An 11,486-nucleotide genomic window follows, 5' to 3' on the forward strand; every position below is an offset into this window, starting at 1 on the left:
CACTGGGTGTTATACACAAATAATGAATCATGGAGCATTACATCAAAAATTAAGGATATACTGTATGGTGACTAACATAATAAAAATTTATTAAAAAAAAATAATGGTTGAAAATTTCACTAACCTGGAAAAGGAAGTAAACATCCCAGCCCAAAAAAGCAGAGAAACTTCCAAAAAAGAAGAATCCAAAGAGATTCACAGGGAGACATATGATGATTACAATATCAACAATTTAAGAGAAACTCTTAAAGGCAGCAAAAGAAATACAAACTCATGTATAAGAGAAACCCTAAGACTACCAGCGTATTCTTCAGCAGAAACTCTGCAGAACAGAAAGGAGTGGCAGAATATAATAAAAGTGCTGAAAAGGAAAAACTTAAAACCAAGAATAACCTACCCAGCAAGGTTATTATTCAGAATAGAAGGAGAGATAAAAGGTTCCCAGTACAAGCAAAAGATAAAGGAGGTCACGTCCACAAATCAGCCTTACAAGAAATGTTAAGGAATCTTAAGAGGAAAAGAAAAGGCCACAATAGGAAATAAGAAAAAGAGAACTACAGGCCAGTATCTCTCACGAATATAGATGCAAAAATCCTTAACAAGGTATCAGCAAACTGAAACCAACAGTCTATTAAAAAAAAAAATCATACACCATAATCAAGCCAGATTTATTCCCAGGACGCAAAAGTGGCTCAATATTCACACACACACACACACACACACACACACTCAATATGATACATCAATAAGAGAAAGGATAAACCATATGAGCATTTCAATAGATGCCAAAAAAGTATTGGACAAAGTAAGACATCCACTTATGGTAGGAAAAAAAAAAAAAAAAAAACCTCTTCAAAATAGGTCTAGAGGAAACATACCTCAACATAATAAAGGCCTTATATGCAAACCCACAACCACAACATACTTAGTGGTGAAAAACAGAGCTTTTCCCCTAAGGTCAGGAACGAGAAGGATGTCTACTCTCACCACTTTTAATCAACTTAGTACTGGAAGTCCTAGCCATAGCAATCAGATAACAAAAAAATAAATAAAAAATAAAGCATCCAAACTGGCAAAGAAGAAATAAAATTCTCATCATTTGCAGATGACACAATACCATACATAGAAAACTCAAGACTCCACCAAAAAACTACTAGAACTGATGACTGAGTCTAGTGAGGTGGCAAGATCCAAAATAACGTACAGAAATCTGTTGCATTCCTACACACTAACAATGAAACAGCAGAACGGGTAATTAAGCAAACAATCCTACTTGCAATTGCACCAGAAACAAAAAAAATATCTAGGAATAAACTTAACAGGTGAAAGACCTGTATTCTGAAAACTATAAAACACTGATGAAAGAAATTCAAGACGACACAAAGAAATGAAAAGACATTCCATGCTCATGGAAGAACAAATACTGTTAAAATGTCTGTGGCACGCAAAGCAATCTACATATTTAATGCAATTCCTATCAAAACACCCACAGCATTTTTCACAGAGCTCAAACAAATAATCCTAAAATGTGTATGGAATCACAAAAGACCTCAAATAGCCAAAGCAATCATGAAAAAGAAAAACAAAACTGGAGGTATCACAGCACCAGATTTTAAGTTATATGACAAAATTGTAGTAATTAAAATTGTGTGGTACTGGCATAAGGACAGATAGATGAATAGAACAGAATACAAAACTCAGAAATAAACCCATGATCACATGCTTAATTAATCTTCAACAAAAGAGGAATGAGTATACAATGGGAAAATGTCTCTTCAACAAGTGGTCTTGGCAAACTGGACAGCTACATGCAAAACAATGAAAACGTACCACTTTCTTTTGCCATTCACAAAAATAAACTTAACATGGGTTAAAGACCTAAATGTGAACCATAAAACCATGAAAATCCTTGATGAGAGCATGGGACATTGGCCACAGCAACATTTCTCTAGATAAGTCTCCTGAGGCAAGGGAAATAAAACCAAAAATAAACTATTGTGACTACATCAAAATAAAAAGCTTCTGCACAGTAAAGGAAACAAAGAACAAAGGTAAAATGCAACCTATGGAATGGTAGAAGATATTTGCAAATGATGTTTCCAATACAGGGTTAGTAACCAAAATGTATAGAACTTATCAAACTCAACAAGCAAAAGAAAAAGAAACCAATTTAAAAAGTGGACAGAAGCCATGAACAGACGTTTCTCCAAAGAAGACATCCAGATGGCCAACAGACACATGAAAATACGCTCATTTACCAGGGAAATGCAAATCAAAACTACAATGAGCTATCACCTCACACCTGTCAGAATGGCTAACATCAAAAACACAAGAAACAAGTGTTGGTGAGGATGTGGAGAAAGGGGAACCCTTGTGCACTGTTGGTGGGAATATAAAACAGTGCAGCCACTGTGGAAAACGTATGGAGGTTCCTCAAAACATGAAAAATAGAGCTACCCTATGATGCAGCAATCACACTACTGGGGATCCACCCAAGGAATATGAAGACATTAACTTAAAGGGATACATGCACCACGATGTTTACAGCAGCATTATTCATAAGAGCCAAATTATGGAAACAGCCCAACTGTCCATCAACAGATGAATGGATACAGAAGACATGCTATGTGTATATGTGTGTGTGTGTGCGTGTGTGTATGTATAAATATATATATATATATATATATATAAATGAATATTACTCAGCCATAAAAAAAGAATGAAGTCTTGCCATTTACAATGATGTGGATAGAACTGGAGAGCATAATGCTAAGCAAAATCAGACAGAGAAAGACAAAAATACCATATGATCTCACTCATATGTGGATTTTAAGAAATAAAACCAGGACAGAAAGAGAAACCAGGAAAAAGAAACAGACTCTTAACTATAGAGAACTGATGGTTACCCGAAGGAAAGTGGGTGGGGGGATGGGTGAAATAGGTGATGGGGATTCAAGAGTACCGTTATGATGAAAAGAAAATGAAGTAATAAAAACAAATGACAAATATAGGTAAGAATGCTGAGGAAATGGGAGGCTCCATTTTCCTGATGGTGAGAGTGTGAACTGGGGCCGTCACTATCATCAATAGTAAGCAGGTTGCTAAAAAAATTAAAACTATGATCCAGCAATTCTACTCCTGGGTATTTATTCAAAGAAAATGAAAACCCCCATCTGAGAAGATACACAGGCACCTGTATGCTCACTGCAGCATAGTTGACCTATAGCAAGATATGGAACCAACCTAAGCGACCACTAATAAATGGATAAAAAAAGGATATATACACATATGTACATACACAATGGAGGACTAGTCATAAAAAAGAATGAAATCTTCCCATTTGCAACAACAGAGATGGACCTAAAGGATACTACGCTTTCATGAATTAAGTCCTACAGATATAGGTGAAATCATATGGTATTTGTCTTCATGTGTAATCTGAAAAACTAAAAACAGACTCATAAATAATGGAAACCGTTGGTTATGGGAGGTGGTACGGGGGGGTAAAATAGGTAAAGGAGATTAAGAGATGCAAACTTCCAGTTTGAAATAAGTCACAGGATGTAATGTACAGCATAAGGAATGCAGTCAGTAATATTGTAATAACTTTAGTGACAGACGGTAATAAGACTTACCATTGGTATTTTGCAATGTATAAATATATTCAATCAGTATGATGTGTATCTGAAATAGGGTACTGTTTGTCATTATACTTTAATAATATATATATGCTATGCAGAGAGTATACAATAAGACAAAGAGCGTATTTTTAACTGATATTTTGGATTAGACATAGGTTCTATTTTAGGTTTTATGTACATATTTTAGGTTATATGTAAAGAGACAGAGGAGAGAAGGGAGGGAGAGAGAATGATAAAGCAAATGTGGTAAAGCGTTAACATGTATGTGTATCTGGGTAAAGAATGCATGAGAATTCTTTGTGCTCTTCTTTCAACTTCTCTGTAAGTCTGCAATTATTTCAAAATAATTTTTTTCTAAGTACTGCCCATCTAGAGTCAGTCAAGGTGCACGCTCTCCTTTCCAGAGATGTCCTTCTGAAGTGTTAAAGCCGATGAACAGATTCCAGGATCGAACATAGACTTCCAAAAAACCACCGAGTCTCTCGTAAGCCCCAGACATCACCTGAATGTTTATGTCCTCAGCTCCAACCCAACTGCCAGGCGCTATCGGCATTTGGTGGCAGTTGCTTAGTTTAGAGCTTGTTTCTAGTCAGGAACTGGAATTACCATCCCATCAAACTACAGAACAGGAGAAATTTAAAATAATGATCTATTACCAGCTTTACGGAGATGAGCCAAGGTTTAAACCCACATTTCCCCTCTTGGGAAGATGGTGGCGTGTAAGTCGACTTCGTGGGATACAGAGATTTAATCGAAATACTTCAACAGTCAAGGCGAGAGTCTGAAAAAAAAGTTTCATCGCGCAGGCAGGTGTTACCAAGGGAACAACCCAAGTGTTCCGCTCTGAACTTTACCCAGTTTCTGAGGTGTCCTCGGGTCCTTTCCTGTAGAGCTCCTGCCTCACGTGTACGTTCCTCCCTCTCACCGTGACGGTTATCAGGGGAAAGCCTTTCTGCAGCGTCCACGTGTTCATCATGGTTTTTACGTCAAGGCCTTCCTGCCGCCAGTGCTGATGCAGACAGGAAACAACAGATGCGTGACCCCGCGCCCGGCGCTAATGGAGAACCCAGGCTTGCGCTCACAGGGCTACTACCTGTTGACAGCCCCTGCGAAGCTTCTCCTCACCCCTTCCTCTGCTCACCAGCCCCTGCCCTCCTCCCTTCCCCACCCTGTGTCCTGCCGTGGCGTTCCCGTCAGAGCGCTGAGGGCTGGCCTTTCCGTTCTCTTCCTCTGCCTGCGCAGGTCACGGCTGAAGAACAGGTACTCTACCGGTTCGACCGGCATCCCTTGGGCTTGGCACGCCTCACCCAGCAGGCACGTGCATGAATGAAGGTAGAGAACGGAGACCAAGTGGCCACAGGCATTCGACATCTATGAAACAACGCTGGCTCACACAAGCAAGGTGGGAAAAAACGTTCAGCCTGTACTTCCCAAGGGCTAACATCAAGATGGTCCACACTCAGCAAACTCAAAAGAGGATATATTCTTTGACACTAAAAAAGCTTTTAAGAATATTTAAGAGCCAGGAAAAGGATAAAATACACTACATAACAAATCAAGAAATGACCGAGGAAAGCTGTCTCTTAAACACCAAAAAGACCCCCAAAAATGAAAATGTGGTGAATAAACTCTAGTTCAAACTCTAGACTCAACCTCCACTGCCAATGAAAATACTCCACGAGTCCAGATAAACAGACTCACGTTGTTTTGGGAGTCCAATATTATGAATTCTTTACAGCTTAGCAGTTAAAAACATGACTTAGATCGAAATTCAAATCCCCACTCTGTAATTTACTGAACATATGCTTTTGGGTTTCACATTCCCATCTGTGAAGCTCAAAGCACCCCGCTCACAGGTTCACTGTGAGAAGTAAAGGAGTCAAGTGCGTAGCAAGTGCACAAGGATGCTCGCTACCCCTATTTGTTTTTTCCACAAATGAAGAGCTATGGAAATGACCCACATGGGCTGACTGATACAGCCCCTGTCTACCACAAAAACAGGTCATAAAGTCGCTGCTTTCCAGACAACGAAGCTGAACAAAGCTGAACACATACCAGTGGTATGTGTTACCCAAGAACGCTACTCAACTCCCTTGCATAGACAGCTTCTAAGAGAAACTGTAAAAAGACTGCCCGTCAGCTACAGTTTAACCACAATCCTATGTGGAGTTACAGTGATAGAACGAAGGACCTCAGAGAGTTTGGCCCAGAGGTTGCCTTCAAAGAATACGGAGTAAACGTATGTGTCTCAGGGTACCACGGGCAGCTGTAAACACTTACTGAGGCTGAAGATGAATGTGGATCCCTGGAGCAAAAGCCTTCCATGCTCTGTGAGTCATCTGTAGGGCAAATCTGAAAACCAAAACCAAACATGTTATTCCCGGTTCTCTAGAAAACACTCAGGATTCTTCTCAGAAGGATTAACGGGGTGTAGAGAAAAACCAAACCAAAGCATGGTAATAAGCTTGGCCATCTCCAACACAGAGATAAACGAAACCATACTCACACTTGCCATACTATTCCACAGGTCCTCATTCCTCGTGTTTTTGTAGCTGTACTTCTGGAGATAACGTACAATACCGCTTTTAAATGCTTCGGCACTGAGATAATCCCTTAGCATATTCAGAATACAAGCTCCCTGAAAAGACAACGTAAGTAGTTGTTAGTTTAATCATCACCTAATCTGCCACCACACTTTATTTTGGAAGAATTGTTTGAAAATGCAACTGCGGTAATATTTTCAAAGTCTGGTGATTTGTGACACAGTTAAAGAAAGTGGGTTTACAGAAAATTTCTTTTCAAGAATATGGGTAAACCTGGACCTGTCTAGGCAGGGGATTGAACAGGACTGTTTCTCTTCTTAGTTCCCGGGGCCATTTTCTAACAGCAACCAAGTCTCCCCACAGGGAGATTGACCACCACGGGCCAGCCGCCATTATTCACAGATCAGTGGAGAGCGGGGCAGAACCAGCCCTCAGCACCACCTCTTGCCTTCCACGGGGCCACTCTGGGGCAGCAGTGGGGAAAGGTAGCTACAGCAAGAGATGGAAGGAGAGGTACCGCTTAAGGAATGGGGGCGGGCAGGCAGCCTGGAGCAGGGAGGGCCAGAGGAACATGGGGGAAAGGGGCAAGAGAAGGCCTCGAGACCCTGTGTTCCTGTGTGAAGAGCCTTTTCCTCTCCACCTCCATGACTGTGGCTCCCTTTTCACACACAAAAAATAGACCCTATAGGGGTGGGTCTATTTCTGGCCTCTCTTATCTGTTCCACTGAGCTGGGCCTCTGTATGTCTGTTTTTATCTCCCCTGCACAGCTGATGAACACATCGAAGAAATACTGTTCTGTTCATTACAAATAAATCGGCCAAGTGCAATGATAAATGACATTCTCTGCCTTGTTGGAGACAGTAGAATGGTTGGGAATGGAAAGAGAATTGGAAAAGCAGAAGCTTGACCTCATGAAGGAAGAACTAGGACGTTAGCTCCAGCTGGCATTGCTGAGGGAAATACACAGGCCCCATGTGACCTCTGTGACTAGAATCCTTTCTTCCCCCTTGTCCAGAGAAGCCAGATAAAGATTTTTATATATAATCTCCCATTAAATGTTAGCAACCATTTCCAATTCTGTTTTTAAACCCACTGTAAAGGGCAGTATTTTGCAGTTCAACAATACCAACCACTTCCAAAGGCACTGAAAGGCAAGCTACAGGAGACAGGACTGTTTGCCTGGTACAAAGGTGAGGTTCGATCAAGACCCATTTGTTGAATGATAAATAAAAGGCAGAGTTCCTGGAGGCCATGAATTTTCACTTTATGACAGAGTCAACAAAAAACCGACTCAAAGATCATCTTCAGGATTACCCATCAAACTGCAAGTGAGGCCTTGAAGAGTTAACTCCAGCCAGCAGGGGGCAGGTTGTTCCTTATGAAGGGAAAGCCACCCCCACAATCCTATCATCTCTCCACCCAAGTCTTCAGGGGTTTGGCGTCCAACATGTACCCTTATCATCCATTTTTACCTTTTTATAAGAAACCTCATCAAACATCTCGCGAATCTGAGCAGGATTCTCCACAGCTGTGGACACAGGGTGTGACGAATTTAACGCATCCAGCTCCATCACGTCAAAACACTTGCCGAGGAAATAATCTTCCTGTTGAGGCAAAGACATCATCATCCATGTGATTTCTATTTTAGATAATAAACATGAAAGGACTAATGTTTGGTCTGGGGTAATAGGTTTATACTTCAGGTTTCTGGCCCAAAGCTATTCCATATTTAGAGAATCTACAAAATAAAATAGAATTGCTAATGCTGAAGAGCATCCAAGAAACAAGTTTAGGTGAACATTTTAGATTTTGTTCATCTCAAATACCAATCACTTTAGAAGACCATTTTCTCTTCAAAACAAAACCATGATGCCCATAGCCAAACAGTACCGAAACAAGAAACTAAAGTGTGTAGGGATCACAACATCTCCAATCGTCTTGTTTTAAAGCAAAAAAATTTAGATTTAAAACCATGTGGTCAAAAAAACACAGATAACAAACTCTAAGTATAATCTGATTTCTTAGGGCGTATTACCCAATAGAATAGCGTACACACAATCATTTTTATTAAGGGGTATGTGGAAATGGGAAAATATTTACGATCCACTGTAATGTAACAGTTATACAGACATTCTAACTCTAAATTATGCGTACAGAAAGATGAAAATGAGAAGTTAATATATGCTTAACTCAACATTATAGTAGGGTAAAGGATTGCTTGAGGTGTTTTTGTTTTTACATAAACAAGTTTCTTTTTAACTTTACTGCATGTGATTTTCACAAGTTAAACACCTGATTTTTAAACACGTAAAGGTTCCAGCATTCAGTTTGTGACTCCTGAATATAGGCTCGTATATAAACAAACGTATAGTTACCTAAAGCAAATGGGATCCTAGTTGATTCGACAAGTAGGTAACAGCAATCTGTAGTTAATAATCCTTCAGTGAGCAACCTGAAGGTTGAGGAAATCATATGCAACAGATAGGCCGTCATTATTTCTATTTCTTTGATATTAAAGGAGGATAAGATTTAACTTCACTTTCTAACAATCACAGATTTGGAAATAAGCAATCTGGTTTGGAAATAAGCCTTTGTGATACCTTTAAAGTTCACTAACATCTTGGGAACCAGATTCCTATCTCAACTATCAAGGAGTTAATAGGTCTATGAATTCTATCACTGAGGATCAGTAAGCATTTTCCAGCAATGCTGAATAAAACAAGAGATCAACCTGTTAAAAGTAAGTAAATACTTACAACTTTCAGTTCAGGATGAGTCACACTGACGGACACAAACTCCATAAACTTGGCAAATCCCTCGTTTAACCAAAGATCATTCCACCATTCCATGGTGACGAGGTTCCCAAACCACTAAACGGAAAACAGGTTATTTACACATTTCTAGGGAGACTGAATTATCCACACAGCTATAAACATAAGGCATTCAGGAGAAAAGGTTTCACATGTGTGATGCCAGTATATGAGCAACATTTATAGAATAGTTTACCAAAGTAAAAAGAAAAACCTTTCTGTGTTCATTTTAACACGTGGCACCTAACGCTTTAAAAGAAATCTCATTTTTACTTTGCCTTTTTTCCATAGGAAAAGAATCGATCCAATTCATATGTGAATATGAATAGTCTCTTCTGTCCCATAAAACCAATACAGACGTAGTTTCACCACAATTTTTAAAAGCATGATTAGCTTTGTGTACCTGGTGGGCGAGTTCATGCGACACCGTCATCGTAATGCCAAGCTTATCCGACGCAGACGACTTCTCAGCGTCAAACAAGAGAATAGATTCTCTGTATGTGGTCAGTCCCCAGTTTTCCATAGCACCACTCTCAAAGTCAGGAATGGCAGCAAGATCTTGGGAAGGACACAAAAATCTGTTACCCAGCTCTAAACAAGACATTGCCCATACACACTTTTGGAACAGATGGGCGTAGGGATCCTAAGGAAAGCCAGGCCAGTTGTGCAGAATCCCATTCTAGGCTAGAAGAACCTTTCACAACTGAGAAAAAGAGGTTCTGGGATTCACGGAATTGCTCTACTGCTGCATGACAAAGTCAGATGTGGGCCTCGAGGCTCCCGACTTCCCTTCTAGCTGTTGGACAATGAGCTTGGGGATTGAATACTCTTAACAATTTCCTCAATATTCCACTAGACTTGGGATGCCCCAGGCTCCCATACACCTAAAATCTCAAACACACGACGGTCTTAAGAGCCCGTTTAAGAAGGAAAATGCAGATTTTCTTTACATTGTATAAATTTGTTAAGAAAAATTTACTGAGCACCCTCTATATTCCTGCCAAACATGCGCCAGTCATGAACAGAAGAAATGCAGCTTCTGCCCTCTGCTGTCTGCCCACTAATCCAGCTGGGTTTATCTTTAAAGTCAGAAGACAAAATGATCACCATGACCTGAGCCTCAAAACCTAATCAAGACCTGCTTCTGCTCTAATTAGAAACTGCCTGTTTCGATTAGGGGTGAGAAGGATCAGCCTGACGGCTGACACCTGCCAGAGTTCAAGGCCTCGAAGGGCACTGAGACAACCATGGGAGTGCCAGTTAGGAGGATATAACCCATAACTGACGTCATTAAATGCCTCATTTTGCAAAAACTGTGCAAAATCTTTACCTTGTTTGGGTAAGGGATATGGAATCCTGAAATAATCCTCGTAAAATTCTAGAAGAGTCACTGCGGTATCCAGGGCATAATCCGCCTGATGTATCTTGTCAGCCACAGCATATATGGAAACCTGAAAAAAAGGGGAAAGGTTGTTACGCTCTTCAAAGGCTATTGTGGCTTCTCTCCACAACTGTATGGAAGATGAACATTAAAGGCTTCATTTTCTGCAATATGGTTGCCGATTAAGAAAAGAAGCAGTTCTATTTCTTGTCTCAGTGCTGTTTCTGATCCACTCCCCTTCTGAAAACTACAACGTGCAGGATAACATATATAAAAACGTCTTTTTAAATGTTCTTATGACCTAGTGAGAAAGTAAAAAACACGGAGACGCCAAAAATGAAGTAACAGTAGGACCCTCTGTAGACAGTGGAGGACTGCAGCCCGCTTTGGTCCTGAGGACACTAACCTAAGATAGCTGGATTTCAGTGTTCATAGCATGGACGGTGTCAGGGGATAGGAGAGTGCGTCCAGAGCCTGCCCACGGTGGGAAGCCCCACAGAAGACGCACACGCATGCAGCTGGACCTGAAGCACCACACCCCCTTGCTAGAAGGGTGAACTAAACGTAGCCACCCCCTCCTTCCTCAAGGAGACTGCCAGGGGAAGAAATGTCTTATTCAAGTCTTGGTGCTCTATGGGGGAGGTTGAGGGAAGTCCCAAGGCAACCAGGAAAAGCTAATCATCTTCATGCTGGTTAGCAGCTGGGCTCACACGAAACAGGCGGCTCAAAAATCCGAAGCCAATAGGTGGAATTAAAGTGGTGCGTGTGTCTGTAAGCGCTCCCAGTCACCTGACAGGAGCAAACAAATTCTCTCTGGAAGAATCCACCTTCAACTCAGTAGTGTAAGTTCAATAGACACACAGGAACTCGACATTGTAGGCAAGAACCAGCAGAAACAACAACCCACAGCACCAGACACACGAAGACTTCAGATAGGACAGTTACTAGAATATATAAAACGTATGCTTCATATGTTTAAGAAAATAAAAGGCCTAAAAACACTAATATGTAAAAAGAGTTCTGGGTCCCCAGTCCAATGTGTGGGGAGGGACGGGGCGTTAACCCCTCACCTCTAAGCAGTTCTGCAGTAGCGCCTGGGTGTCCCGCAAT

General features: G+C 40.8%; 2 protein-coding genes across 2 annotated transcripts in view; both read right to left on the reverse strand.

The window, feature by feature from the left end:
* Positions 1-4,440, reverse strand: part of LOC117801373 (endoplasmic reticulum aminopeptidase 1-like) — a 14,227-nt gene extending 9,787 nt beyond the window's left edge. Inside the window, exon 1 of the mRNA XM_034655645.1 lies at positions 4,333-4,440. Coding sequence (XP_034511536.1) covers positions 4,333-4,440 — 108 coding nt within the window. The remainder of the gene's footprint in view (positions 1-4,332) is intronic.
* On the reverse strand, positions 2,916-10,522 carry LOC117801537 (endoplasmic reticulum aminopeptidase 1-like). The gene is made up of 7 exons (XM_034656548.1): positions 10,326-10,522; positions 9,399-9,553; positions 8,942-9,055; positions 7,658-7,789; positions 6,148-6,279; positions 5,922-5,993; positions 2,916-4,650 (listed from the first exon to the last, which is right to left on the reverse strand). The coding sequence occupies exons 2-7, from the start codon at positions 9,516-9,518 to the stop codon at positions 4,492-4,494; spliced, it is 729 nt and encodes a 242-aa protein (XP_034512439.1). The 5' UTR covers positions 9,519-9,553; positions 10,326-10,522; the 3' UTR covers positions 2,916-4,491.
* Positions 10,523-11,486: the final 964 nt, after the last annotated feature.

Source organism: Ailuropoda melanoleuca, chromosome 3, assembly GCF_002007445.2.
Source record: "Ailuropoda melanoleuca isolate Jingjing chromosome 3, ASM200744v2, whole genome shotgun sequence".
Classification (NCBI taxonomy): Eukaryota; Metazoa; Chordata; class Mammalia; order Carnivora; family Ursidae; genus Ailuropoda; species Ailuropoda melanoleuca.

What these genes read in the sequence shown, in the direction of transcription:
- LOC117801537 (XM_034656548.1), bottom strand. Translation starts at nt 9,518, where the DNA reads ATGGAAAACTGGGGACTGACCACATACAGAGAATCTATTCTCTTGTTT. An exon ending in CGCATGAACTCGCCCACCAG is followed by an intron (nt 9,056 to 9,398) that starts GTACACAAAGCT and finishes TTTTCCGTTTAG; the next exon opens with TGGTTTGGGAACCTCGTCAC. An exon ending in CACATTCATCTTCAGCCTCA is followed by an intron (nt 4,651 to 5,921) that starts GTAAGTGTTTAC and finishes TGTCTGCATCAG; the next exon opens with CACTGGCGGCAGGAAGGCCT.